Below are 14022 nucleotides of genomic sequence, written 5' to 3' on the forward strand. Positions count from 1 at the left end.
TCCTCGTGTAGTTAAATAAAAGTGGTTGCCGATGATCCTTCTGAATTTTAATCTCCTTGAGTCGTGGGATTCCGTATGAAGCTGCGAAATCAGTCCATAGCCTGTAGTTCAAATCTAAACTACCCGTGTATGAGGATGACGAGGTGCGGTTATAGCGGCTGTGCTTACACCATACTCTCGGAGTAAAATCCCAGGCAACACCAACTTTTCTTCTGACATGTTAGCTTCCGTCTTTCGTGTAATTGGAATTAAATAAAAATGAATCAATAGATAAATCAAGTAGCAAAATCTGACCACAGAGGGTTTCTATATCGTAGATACTAATACACATGTATAAAATAAACGACCTCATTTCTTGTAGGGTAAGCTGTCCCTACCTACCAGGCATTGTTCGGCGGCAAGCGACCATGCAGCTGAACCTTGGTCAGATAAGCATACTCGTAGTTGGCGTGTGTCTAGTGTGGCGTCTCCCTATTCAGGGGTGATCCTGGTAGGTCCTTTTGTAGTAAACTCGCCCCAATTTTTACGGATTCCGATGCGGCCCACTCCGAGGACAACCTTGAAGCTTTGTTGATTTGTTGGTTCGTTGGTTCGTCGGTTGGTGTTGGTTCGTTCAAGATAGATTTGAGTGATAGTAATGTAGCACAAAGTACCCTGAGGGTGTCTTACCTCTGCAGTCATTTTTTAGCCGTAGGATTCATTCTTTCCTCAAACAAAGGAATATTCAAGATCGAGCCTTTTAACTAGTTTCATTAAACAGCAGCTGGTTAGCGCCTTTTGCTTTCGCTGGTGCCGTCAACATCATTGACGCTCTGTAAACACCAGATTTTGGCACAAGTCTCTTATCATGGCGACTCAAGGCCAGGCGCCTAAGAGAGACGACTTGGACCGTCAAGGTCCTGTTCCTGGCGAGAGTGTCGCTACTGATCCGCTGCTTTACAGCATCTCCCCTGTCCAGCTGTGGATCGGTCGACTGGTATCGCGAGTGTGCAAGGCAAAAACTCTGGAGGATGGATGGCTTCCCGTCTTCTCTTGCGCTTCGGCTCATTTACGCGGTGTAGCTGCGCCGCTATATGCGAAGCGCCCAGCAGCAGCACTGAGCTTCTTGATGCAAAAGGAAACGGGAGGCATGCTCTTCTGCGGAGCAATTCTGGAGGTTTGTATTGTCTTGTCTTGTAACACCTAATTTGGGCATCCCCAAACCCCGCTTGAAGAATTCCAGTCACTAATTTCACCACATCCAGGCATTATCTGCAGCGGCTACCATAGGATCGCCTCTACTGCTTCACAAGCTCCTAGAGAAGCCTCATGATGCGCCGCTTGCCTGGGGTCTAGTAATTGTGACCTTGGCTGCCACAGTGTTTGGTCGCGCAAAAGATCAATTATGCAGGGTTCATTATGCGTGGATGGAGCTGATGCTCCGTGCGGCTATATTCGAAAAGAGCATCAAGCTATCACCACAAGCCCGCGTTGAGTATCCTCCTGAGCGCATCATTAACATGAGCTCCGTTGATGCCGACAATCTGGCAAACTATATGCTGAAGGTTCATGACGTATGGAGTGCGCCCTTGCAAATCGTTGGTATTGGTGCCCTCACTGTGACCATCATGGGACCAACCGCACTTTTTGGTAAGTCATAGTTTATTGCTTATTGACGAGCTTCCTGTTGTGCGCACTTGACTAAATATTCTTCAACATAGGATTTGCACTTGTACTTGTCGTATTTATATCTCAATCTTGGGCAAATAAAGGGATGCGAAATTCCCAAAGGGCTTATATTATGACTAATGACGGACGTCTTGGTGCGTTACGAGAACTTCTCTATGGCATCGGCAGCGTCAAGGCTCTTGGCTATGAAATGGTGTTCAGGAAGCGAATTAGCCAGTTTCGGGCCAAACAGGCTGGAGCGCTGCGGAACGTAAGCTCATGTCCCCTTTCTTGGTCGTGATGGCCGTTACCAAAGGCTAGACTTTACTGACCCATCTATCTCTTAGTATCTCGTCCTTTCCTTCGGATACTTCACAGCTGTTAATCAAGCTGTGAGTGGCTTTGCTGCTGGCGTGGCGTTTCTGGCCTATTTCCTCATGGGCCACGAACTGACGGCAGCAGTCGTATTCCCTGCATTGACGTATTTTGGAATGTTGTATCAACCAATATCCAACGCCTCTCTAGCCTTTACTAGACAGTTTGCTACTTGGCCAAGTTTTAGCAGGGTACAAGTATTCTTAACGGCAGACGAATCGGAGTTGGCTGAGGACACAAATAGTGAACAAGAGGCGTTGGTTACCTTCAAAGAGGCCTCCTTCTCCCACCCAGTTTCTGATTCCAACTCCTCATCAGCCAGCACTGGTCTCGAAGTAGGAAATCTCACTCTTCCTTCCCGCAAACTGACCATTGTCGTGGGGCCTACTGGATCCGGAAAGTCAACATTCTTGCGAGCTATTCTTGGGGATGTCACCACAACGTCGGGATCATGCAGTGTTCAAGGATCTGTGTCCTACTCTTCCCAAGATGCCTGGGTTTTCTCTGGTACGCTGCAGGAAAACATCGTGTTTGCGGCCCCCTTTGATTCTGCTCGCTATCATACCGTCATGAGTGCCTGTGGCTTGTATCAAGATTTCCCAAGAGACAATACATCTATTGGCGAGTCAGGAAACAACCTCAGTGGTGGTCAACGTGCGCGAATCGCATTAGCAAGGGCCCTATATTCGGAATCCGACATACTGCTTCTTGATGATCCTTTTGCTGCTGTCGATGCCAAAACACGGGCATTGCTATTCGATACTATCCGAGCCCTAGAAAAGACTGTGGTCCTGGTGACTTTACATCACTCCTATATTCCCAGATGCGACAATGTTGTTGTTATTGAAGACAAAAAGATCGCCTGGGCTGGCACGAGCAGCGAATTTGCCGCTACTACCGAACTATGCGAAAAATATCTGCAATCCGCCGATACGGCCGATAGCGACTCTGATTTCAGTGACGAAAGCGAGGAGAACCTCAGCACAGATGATAAGGCTCCGCCTGAAGTAACAGTAACCAGCGTGGGCGAATCATCTTCTACAGACGAGGACGTCTTTGAAGAAGAAGAACGGGCCGAGGGTACCGTGAGCTTCGCTGCACTGAAATTCTATGCTGCTTGTGCTGGCGGTCTTCTTGACGTTATAGCAATTGGCGCATTGGTTTGCCTCTTGACGGGTGCCAAGACAATGTCATCGTATTGGTTCGTCTGGTGGATCGACGACGCATTCCATCTGCAAGGAAGCCAATATCTAGGAGCCTTTATAGGCTTGACCGTCTCTCCTGGTTTCATTGCGGGTAAGTAACTGTACTACTAGTACAACCAGATTTTCATGTCCCTCAACACAAGCTAACGGGCTTTCAGCTCTTCTTGGTATCGTATTGGTGTTTTCGAGTCTTCGTGCGAGCGACACCATCCACAGCACCATTGTAGACAACGTCCTCAGCGCTCCGATTGCCTATTTTTCTCGTCAACCCGTTGGCAGAATCTTGAATAGGTTCACGCACGACGTCATGTCGATGGATGTGTTCATCATGAATTCTGTTGATGGTATCATTGCCGCTGGAAGTGCACTGATTGCAGCCATTGCCCTTGTGGCAGCCGCTGCCCCCATAACCCTGGCTGCCGCCATTCCGTCTGTGATGATCGCAGGCTGGTATCAGCTACAATTTGCTGTGTATGTTTATTGCATTACCCATTCTCTCCATGTGCTCTCTTTGCTAACTGATATATAATTGCAGTGCTGCGAGAGAAGTGCAACGATCGGCTTCTATCTTACATTCACCAGTCCTCAGTATCGTCAGTGAAGCACTTCGAGGTATGAGCTCCATCCGAGCTTTTGGAGCACGCGACTTCATGAGCAGAAAACATGATCGAGCGCTTGATACTTACATGTCGGCCGTGATCTGTCGAAAATCTCTTGACACCTGGGTAACCTTTCGCGCCGAGTTGTCTACCATACTGCTTCTCTTGGTTACTGCCATGCTTGTAGTGTACACCGACCAAGACAGTAGCGTGGGCCTCTCCGGTACACAGGCAGGCTTGGCTCTCAGTAATGCTACAGCCATTTCTCAAAGCATTTACCTCTTCACCTGGTCCATTACTGAACTACAGATTGAAATGAACTCCATCGAACGGCTGAAGAAATACTATGAAGGTATTCCGCGGGAGCCAAACCACTCAAATGATGCAGCACCCAAACCTCCGGTCGACTTCAACTCGATTGAGTACAAAAACGTCTCTGTTATTTACAAAAGACGGCAAAATCCTGCTCTTGATAGTGTCAACCTAGTGCTGTCTCGAGGTGAAAGGGTGGGCATTATTGGTCGAACAGGCAGTGGAAAGTCGACGCTGATATCCACATTGGCTCGACTTGTGGATGTAACCAGTGGCAGTATCTTGATAGGTGGTGCCGACATCTCGGAATTGGACCCCCAGAAGCTAAGAACGGATCTTGTGTGTACCCTATCGCAACAGCCTCTATTATTCAAAGGCACTTTTCGCGAGAACTTGGACCCCGCTGGCCGCCACAGTGACGAGAAACTTCTCGAGACACTGAAGATATGCCAGTTGAGTCCATCATTGATCGGCTCAACGGAAGATTTGTCCAAGGAGCTCACCTCTGAGGCATCGGACATTTCAGCTGGACAGCGCCAACTTCTTTGCGCAGCTCGTGTGCTATTAATGGAGCCTCGGATTTTGCTGGTTGATGAAGGTGAGTGATTACGTCAAAGCCCCCCCCCTCTATTACCGTCTATTCTATATCCATGAGCAGACATGAATAGACCCTGAACATGCGAAACTGACATGAAATTTCTTGGAATAGCTTCGGCAAATGTTGATTTCACGGCTGAAGCAGCCCTTCAGGACGCGCTGGAAGCTTTGCCTGCCGAGACAACTGTGGTATCCGTTGCTCATCGTGCTGCCACGCTCGCATGGATGGACCGCATCATCACAGTGGATGCTGGACGGATTGTTGAAAGTGGCGTACCAGAAGACCTGCTACGCCAGCAGGATAGCCACTTTTACCAAGCTATTGCTCGAGACGGAGAGGGAGCAATACGCTCTGCATTGGCTGTGGCGCGGAAACATAACAGGCGCTGACCTATTTCACCGTCAGAGGTAATTGTTCCAACATCAGCCTGGTGGCAAATATTTATTTAAAAGGAATTTTGGCTACATTGCTATCGCCAAATGAGCCGTCGCCACACAGCCTCATCAAGATCTTCGATCAAGAACACTTTCCGTCAAACACCAGGACAAACCATACATGACTAATAGTAAAAGTCATCTAGGAGGGATAGAACCTACTTCATATTCACAGGCGAGGTGAGGGAAACACTAGTGGTCTCTATTAGGTAGGCAATGCAAATCCTCCATCCTGGCTCATACAAGACGGACGAAGATATCGCGCCGGTAAAGTGAGCGCGGTTGAATGAAGTATATAGCTTCACCTTGGTGATATATAAATATATTATAAGAAGAGCTATTGATTCCTATCCTAGTCGTGTTCCAACCGTGATTCATGGGATATGAGTGGCGAGGAAAATACGACCAAAGTTAATGGATGTCTATTTCTAACACGCTTATATATATGTACGCTCCATTCTCCGGCGCATAATTTTTAACTGCCGCAATGCTGATATATCGTACAATTCTAATTGCGTATGACTCGAAACCGACGGGACAAGTGACCCAATACCAGCAGTGGGCAATTTTCTTACCATTATCTATCCACTAGTCTCTATGTGCGATTTCCAGAATGATACAGTTCTGCGAACCTCGAATTTCGAGATAACAAGGCTGCTGGAGTATCGAATTCAACCAAGACACCTGCATCCAGCACGGCCACTCGATCATAGCGGTGAATGTATCGTAGCCGATGTAAAACTGATAACACTGTATGAGTTGCAAACTCCGACTCTATGATATCTTGTATCGTTTCTTCGGTAGCGTTATCAACACTATAAATCCGAATAGAGCAGTTAGAAATCGTTTCTCAATAATAGATTCAACGGAGCAGGTTGCCACCCGATGCCTGGAAAGAGCACGCCGCCTTCGCGTATGTGGTAAAGAAGACCTTACCTGCTAGTAGCTTCATCAAGTATAAGTACTTTTCCCCTCCGCACCATCGCACGCGCCAAGCGTAGAAGCTGCCTTTGGCCAGCAGACCAGGAAGTCGTCTTCAATGGCATATCGAGGCCGCCTTCGCTTTTCATCGAGTCCCAGAGTCCCAATCTCTGCAATGCTGCCATCATGGACTCATCTGATGCGTTTTGGAGCGGGTCGATGTTGAAACGGACGTCTCGAGGCATGATGAACGGTTCTTGCGTGACAACGTTCAGTCTCTGCCGGATTTCGGAGCGGCTATGCATTGACAGATCGACCCCATCAATCTCGATGCTCCCTTGCTGAGTTTCGACCATTCGGAGAAGAGAAAGAGCTAATGTTGTTTTCCCACTACCTGATGGACCACATATAGCAATTTTCTCTCCAGGGTTGATGGACATTGTAAGTCTTTTTAAGACGGGAGCCGAAGTCATCCTGTGCGACATAGATTAGCATCCCAGCCAATAAACCATTGGATCTGCCACCCCCCAAACTATACCGCGTAGATAACATGTACTGAATGAACTTACGAGTGACCCGCTTCGAGTTGGGAGAGTTTAATCGATCCGGTGGAAGGCCATTCAGCAGGCAGTGGTTGCATGTCTTCAGCAATCTCTTCTGGCTTTGTGGTGGCCACATAGCTCTTAATTCGCGAAATGGCACCTATTGAAGTCTCCATAAGAGTCCAAAACCGGATAAGAAGCATCAAGTTGCTGTTAAAAGTCATGACCATGACTAGCGCAACACCGACAGATCCCGGATCGAATGAATCGCGCATAAAAACAACCATGGCCATTAGAGAAATAGTCACTACTGCCACCATCATATCTAAAAAGAACTGAAGGCATTGCTGAATGCAATTAAGCAGATAGACAGGTCGCTGTGAGAAGTTGAGCAGTGATACACACACGTCGTCGAAAGCGGCCTGCCAGCCAAAGGCTCGAACTGTCACCGCTCCGCTCACAAGTTCTAAGAAGTGAGTATATAGAGGCGCCTTTGCTTCGATATCCAGAAGTCGCAACTGTCGTGAAGTCCTAAGATAAAACTTCTGCGTGATGTAAACAAGACCAGCGACAAAAGGGATGGTGATTGCCAAATATTTGGCATATACAGCCAGTATAACGATCTGAGCTGTACAGGTACCAGTTGCTATCCCAATGCACAATTAGACATGATATCAGGAACACTGCCGGAGATGAAGACGTACCGGCAACGAAATTTAGTGCCTGCATGGGGAGATCCATATCGATCAAGTCCATGTCTCGGCTAAACCTAAGGCATCCAACATCCAAAGTCAGAAATTTGCAAAGACCAATAAAATGAAAGCATCTCAAGTTCTATGGATAGAGTAACAACTGATAGAGAAAACGTGATTGTGAAGCTGACTTACCTGTTAGTAATATTGCCAATGTCGACGAGTTGGAAAAACTGAAAAGGTGCTCTATGTCCTATGTTAGCCGGTCATCCTAGATATAAGCTGCAGGAAGCATGTTGTTGTGAGTGAATGGAGATGATAACCTACTTCAATGTCGCATTCAAAACGTCCTCATGTAAGCGTAATGAAGATTTTGATGCCATGTTAATAAACATGAGCCTATGCTCGTAATCAGTATGTGATGTGAAAATTGAGCACGCGGACGACGAACCAGCAAGCACAAGTCATGAAGACTACACCAATGATGCCGAGAAATGCGTATATGCCGAGGTACATGCCGACTCCAGCCTCAGGGTTTCGTTCATTTGCTGCTGTCCACCAGTCGACCCATACAGCTACATATAAAGTTAGCATGACTCAAATCATGAGTAATGGAAACCGTATCACCGCTAGACGTACTTGGAAACTGGCGACAGAAGGCCCAGAAAGCGACCGTTCCGAAGAAACCGGCAACCACAGGTAAGCCTGTCGCTCTTAGATAGTATATATAATCAGAAAAATCACCCTTTTGACGAGCGGTATCGTCTTCTGATAACTCATTCAGCGTTGACTCAGCTGAGTCTGGAACACTCTCTTCTTCTTCATCGACGCCTATAATATGAGAGAAGCCACGGGTTGAGGCTTTCTCGTCCGACGCCACGATCTCTTCGTTGCATGCGGAGGATGTTTTAACGTTCATGGCTTGAATGTAAGAACTGCTAGCTATTAGATCCTTTAGAGCACCTTTCTCAGAAATCCGACCGTCAGCCAAGACGACGATTTGATCTGCGTATGGAAGGAGAAGGCCTATCAGAAAATTAGAGATTAAACATGTGTATTTCATTTTGGATGTAAACTTTTCCTTACTTGAGTGTGTTGTAAAAACAACGGTGGTTCTCATATTTCGAAAGAGTCCGTTTGCTTCAAATAAACGTGAAGCAATCTTCTCCGTGGCTGCAGCATCAACCCCACTGAAGACGTCGTCAAGAATAACAACTCTGCATCGTGAGTATAAAGCCCGCGCCAAGCTCTATTCAGCTTCAATTTAGTTTCCGAATCCAAAAATAAATAGTCAGACACATGTGCTTGACTTACAATCCTTTGCTTTTGCCCACCACTCAAGTTTAACCCGTTGCTGCCAACAGGTGTTTTATCACCCTGGGCAAGTCGCGATAGATCCTCTTCAATTCCGCATGCCCAGATCACCGTTTTGTACCAATCTTTGTCAAAGTCCATGTTGCCAATAATATTCTCACGAACTGTATGGCTCTGAAGCCATGGTGTCTGCGAACAGTAGCCAATCGTGGCAAAATTTCTCTTTGTGGAACCTTCGGTAGCCAAAGACTCTCCAAGAATACTCTCTAGAAGAGTTGACTTTCCGCTGCCGACGGGACCGACGATGGCAGTAAAAGCTCCGTGCTTGATACTAAGATCGATGTTGCGCAAAACAGGGTTTTTGACATCTTTCCATCCAAAGTTTTGGTTGTGAAACTCCACGAGATCTTCATGTGGGTGTGATCCTATAGATACCTTCTCAAGGTCCACAGAGGGCCCGCCGAAAGATTCCGTGCTGTTTACCTGTAAATCAGATATATCAGGTGCGTATGGGACACTGCAATATTCTTGCATCCTATCGAAACATCCCATACACTGGATTACGGCGGGTATTGATTGGATAAGCGTCAAAACAGGTGTCGTTAGCAGAGCCACCAATGACAACGAAGTAAAAGCCTGCGCAGCGAGTAGAGAATTGTCCTTCCGGATCAACGCAATAATTACATATAGAGTAAAAGTCGCTATCGGAGCAAGATCAGTGGGCGATTGGGCTATTTATGGTCAGTTATTATACGTTAATGTAGTGATGGGTCCTCCATCTTTGCTAGATGGAGGTACTGGGGAAATGCTTACAGAGCACAATTCTCCAAATCAACAGCTTGCGAAATGCAGCAGAAGCCACTATTTCGGCGTGACGAAGCCCTTGAATTATAGACGATAACTTTTCGGAAAATCCCAGCATCTTGACAGCCTTGATATTCTCTAGAACGTGCGAGGTTAGGCGCAGGCGATCTTCCACTTTTTCCACCCATAGCCGCTGCGCGGTGCTAGTAGAAGCAGAGAGCGGAAGAGTGGCCCCGATGAAAACTGTATGATGCAGAAACACAGAATTAGTTATGTCTTCCAGATTTCTCTATAAGATTGAGCAATTTTTACTTACCCAAGATGATGACAACAGGCATGACGCAAGCCACACCGACCTGCCTCTCTAGAAGGTAGACTGCTATCGCGATATCAATGCAGCAAGCCCAAACTTCATGGATATACCTGAAAGCAACCGTGATACGCTCTACATCTGTCCCCATTAAAGCGATTGCCGTGATATTACCAAGATCCACGCTCCGGGCGCGGGCGGTTTGGCCGTGGATGAGAGAGATTAGCCCACCACGCAAGCGGATTACAAAACGGATCGTGCGATACTCATACAGGGCTGTCGATACCTTAGTGCTGGTCAGTCTCTAATCCCAATGTCTGCAGATTCTTCCTTGTGATAGCTTACAGCCATGCCAATGTAAGTGAGGGCGGTAGCTCCTATTAGGCCCTTACCAAAGGCCATGGAAGCATCCGCAGAGCCAACCCAAGTGACAATTGCGTTAATGAGAAAGGGCTGGCAGAAGGTGAAGGCAGTGAGACAGAGGCGTGGCAACACTCCGGATAGGAAAGGGGCAAGGTATGCATTCAAGCATACTCGAAAGAGCGCATACTTCGCAGATTTGTTTCCTAGACATTATCTGTGTCAGCGTTTATGTTCATTATGTCTTCATGGCATAATGAAGCAACAAATATGGAGTCTTTTGACATACTGGTTTTGGCCCAAGTGTTTGCCAACTCCCTCCCGATAATGCCACTATCGAGTTTCGGATCTAAGTCTGGAAGGTCCTCTACGGAGAGCACTTGAGTATAGCCGCGGCGAAAAGTTGTAGCAAGCCATGCAAATGTGGCTTGTTTCCAGAACCCGCTGAATGGTTCCGGAGTACCTGGCTTTTTAACTGATCCTATTAGGATATCATCCTTTTCCATTGACTCTGAGACCAATGCGATCAGAGTAAAAACAAGGCTCAGCGTGAGGACGATACTCGAGTTTCTCGCTTCTGGGATCAGCCATAATGTTCTTACACGAACTATATCTGCTATGGTACGCGCCGATAAATACAGGACTAGTATTGTCGAAGGACGGATTGAACGGCAGTGGTTTATGTAGGACAAGACAAGGGCGCTGAATACTGTAAGAACCTGCAAAATATCTGATGCGAGTGAGGCAGGGGCTCGGTCATGATGAGAGCCTGATGCCCTCAAGACGAGGAAAGCAATTTGGTAGGCCAACAAACACCCGAGAGTTACCTGAGCACAAAGGTACCGATAAGTCAGAGTGAACCGGAAGCGTATTTAAAAAAAAAAGCAGAGGATGTAAATTTAAGAGTCACTGAATAAACATACGAGCTTGATAAACAGCAATGTAGATCTCTTAACACAACGATGCGCCTTCCATAACTGCCATGCAGGCAATGGAAGTAGAAGCAAAAATAATGATGATGGTAAGCAAGCTAGTACAATATCTTCAAATTGTATCGTAAAGTCGAAACCGCGACAGGCAGCATTCACTCGTGGACCGAAAGAGGCGTCGGCGCCGCTTGGACAGGTCGCTGTTATTAGGTCCATATCTCGACTGATTCAGCAGAAGTGTTGAAAGAGTCGACCCCAGGTCAATTACATGTCTATCTATCTGACGTTGCAAATGAAGGACAGTCATTATAAAGTGAAGAACAATGCGGAACAGAGCCTGAATTAAGGCTTATGACAGCACTTCGGTAGTATTTACTTTCGGAGTCCGAAATTCTATCTGAATCCGGCATCTAATTGCATATTCACCTACCATTTTATATACATGAAGTGCAGATACAAAAGCTATACAAAGATAAAAGGCGCAGAATAGATCCTGAATAAACGCTTCTGATAACACTGTGGTGGCGCCTGATTTCGGAGTCCGAAATTGTGCCTCGGCCCACCGGTGCTACTATTCTAGCTGGAGGGACAACCACAATCACTGCATGGGATTTCGAACACGCTAGACAAGTATATAAGGAGAAACTCGACGGACTGAGATCAGGACAGACAGAGAAATGTGTTGAAACTTAAGAAAAAAGGAGGGGATACTGACCAGTACTTAGTCGACTATCCAGCACCCGGCGACTGTGCGAAGTTTTAAGTCTTGGAACAGAATGTAAAGGGAGGCCTCTGATTGTTTTACCGAGTACTTATTTTATTAGTACGAAACCTAGGTAGAACTCGTGAATACCCGCTAGTTTAGGTATCTGCTACTATCATTACTATCCTTTACTGTTAATATTATAATTAATTATCTGCTACTATTGGCATTGCATTCTAGTATCTCCTACTATTTACAGTTTCATCTAGTTCCTGCTACTAGTTCGAACTTTCCTCTAGTATCCGCTACTAGTGATATGTTGCTGTAGTATATGCTACTATCACCACTCTCTCAATACAGGTACTCCATATGTTCTGATATTATCACTACCGGTCTATTCATCTTGGAATCTGAGAAACGAATGGATTGAGACCAGACCAGACAAAGCAATATATTACCACGAAAAAAAAAAAAAAACCTGCCCTCCAGGCCAAACAACAAAGAAACGTCTAGGGCATTAGGCCCTCCCATACAACAACATATAAAAAGCTTGGGCCTATGAAACAGTTAGTACAATTACAAAGGATACATGAATGAAAACGCAGTGAGTACATACCCCAAACGTCACCAGGGGGCCAGCCCTCGGGAACATAAAATTCACGAGGCCGACAAGCCTCACCTGGTTCTCGGCCAGGGGGCGTCCCACGCCGGCAAAGGCATTGATGGCCGAGGCCATCACTCCCCAGACAGGGGCCATCACCGCCCCAAAGGGCACCACGGCAGTATCGGCGGCAGGGGGGGGGGGGCGAGAAGCCCACGGACGGACGAAGAAAAAGGCGCCAAAAGGCGCCCGGCAGAAACGCCATCGGTGATGGCAACGTTGGTGGTGGCGGCGGGGGCTGGGGCTGGGGCCGGGGCCGGGGCCGGGCAAACGCCAGTCACGGCACGAAGCCGGACTTTATAGTCAAAAAAAGCCTGGCAGAGCCAGGCCAAGAAGAGCAGGAAGCCCCAAAACATCAGGGTCGCACAGACCCATTGGAAGCGCGTGGTCTTGTACCGCATTGTCAGCTTTCGTGGCGCACAAGTGCTGGGTATGTGGGACAGCATTCGACTTACGGCCGGGCGTGGACGAGGGGCGGGAGCAGCAGCACGAGCTAAGACAAAGATCAGACAGGAACTAGACATTGATTGGACAAAAACAGGTACAAGATCGAAGGGGCTGTCGTAAATCCAGGAACAAGCATCGGGAGCGATCCAAAGGAATGGGTCGGCCATGTGCATGTGGGATGCGTCAAACTTACGCATGGTGAATTGACATTGTTTAAAAAAAAGAAAAAAACAAGCTGTCGAGAGGTAGGTACTTGGAGTCTGACTATCATCGATCAGCGACACTGACTGAACAATTCATGGGAAAGGGTACCCCCCTATCTATCTACTACACTGATTCTCTCCTACCTCTTCCCCCCCTTCCTTTTTCAGGTGGCCCCTGGCACACGTTGTCGTGATAAACAGTCATGGCATGTGATGTCAGTATTCCCTCCCCCATCCTCTCTCCAGTGGCCCCTGGCTTACGCTGTCGTGATATATAGTCATGGCGTGTGATGTCAGTATTTCCTCTTACCTTTCACATCCTCACCTCTGACTTCTGGCCAGCGCTGTATTGATCGCTAGTCTACGCGCGTTGAGTCAGTAGAGTTCTCTTTTCTTTTGTCTCCCTATGTCTTGATATGTAATGGTGGCGCGTGATGTCAATTGCTTTTCTCTTTTCGTATCATCCCCAATTTCCTCTACACCCTGGCTAAGGCTGTCCCGACTCTTTGTCGCGGCGCGCAAAGCCAGCCCCCATATCAACTACTAACGAGACACATAGGACGTAGATATCAAGGCTGGCTTCAAAGACTTCAATGGCGGGCAGATTTTCTTGATGCCAATATTGGGTGGAATGGCGTTCTATGTAGGCGGCGATAAAGGGTACGAGGGTTGTGTCGATGCGTGACATACACATTATTTCCAATAATACCCATTATAAGTGCGTGATAGGGCCATGTGTATCTAAGATACCAATATTTATCTATTCATCAAACTATTATTGTGCCTTGATTATTGCGATTGCTGCTAAGATCGACCAAGACCTCTGTGAATTTGTGTATCTAGATACCTCATATCTAAGACGCCGCAACCCGCTTCCCTTTGCAGCCGGCACTGCCTTAGTACTTACCTATATCTAATACAAGTGCGTCGTACAATGTCTTTACCGATTATAATGTCTTCAAGTTG

The 14022-nt window shown here is 47.0% G+C and overlaps 3 protein-coding genes across 3 annotated transcripts; 1 reads left to right on the plus strand and 2 right to left on the minus strand.

Moving 5' to 3' along the window:
• Positions 1–847: 847 nt before the first annotated feature.
• On the plus strand, positions 848–5125 carry M431DRAFT_10990 (hypothetical protein; the record flags this gene model as incomplete). The annotated part of the gene is made up of 7 exons (XM_024911732.1): positions 848–1156; positions 1245–1629; positions 1701–1918; positions 1995–3318; positions 3386–3698; positions 3763–4736; positions 4848–5125. 7 exons carry the CDS (start codon positions 848–850, stop codon positions 5123–5125), a joined length of 3801 nt encoding a protein of 1266 aa, XP_024768021.1.
• A 977-nt stretch (positions 5126–6102) lies between these two features.
• M431DRAFT_547019 (hypothetical protein) lies at positions 6103–11258 on the minus strand (the record flags this gene model as incomplete). Its single annotated transcript, XM_024921241.1, has 13 exons — positions 6103–6565; positions 6661–7279; positions 7338–7402; positions 7777–7900; positions 7965–8351; positions 8412–8574; positions 8640–9077; positions 9123–9370; positions 9453–9686; positions 9760–10039; positions 10099–10319; positions 10403–10940; positions 11037–11258. 13 exons carry the CDS (start codon positions 11256–11258, stop codon positions 6103–6105), a joined length of 4002 nt encoding a protein of 1333 aa, XP_024768022.1.
• Positions 11259–11962: 704 nt separating this feature from the next.
• M431DRAFT_21392 (hypothetical protein) lies at positions 11963–12535 on the minus strand. The gene is made up of 2 exons (XM_024913487.1): positions 12362–12535; positions 11963–12301 (listed from the first exon to the last, which is right to left on the minus strand). Exons 1-2 carry the CDS (start codon positions 12500–12502, stop codon positions 12263–12265), a joined length of 180 nt encoding a protein of 59 aa, XP_024768023.1. The 5' UTR covers positions 12503–12535; the 3' UTR covers positions 11963–12262.
• Positions 12536–14022: the final 1487 nt, after the last annotated feature.

Source organism: Trichoderma harzianum (genome assembly GCF_003025095.1).
Source record: "Trichoderma harzianum CBS 226.95 unplaced genomic scaffold M431scaffold_26, whole genome shotgun sequence".
Lineage (NCBI taxonomy): Eukaryota > Fungi > Ascomycota > Sordariomycetes > Hypocreales > Hypocreaceae > Trichoderma > Trichoderma harzianum.

Bases quoted from the DNA above. Each gene is read 5' to 3' on its own strand.
- M431DRAFT_21392 (XM_024913487.1), bottom strand. From the start codon at position 12,502: ATGGCCCCTGTCTGGGGAGTGATGGCCTCGGCCATCAATGCCTTTGCC. The intron at 12,302-12,361 runs GTATGTACTCAC...ACTGTTTCATAG, and splicing joins GCCCCCTGGTGACGTTTGGG to GCCCAAGCTTTTTATATGTT.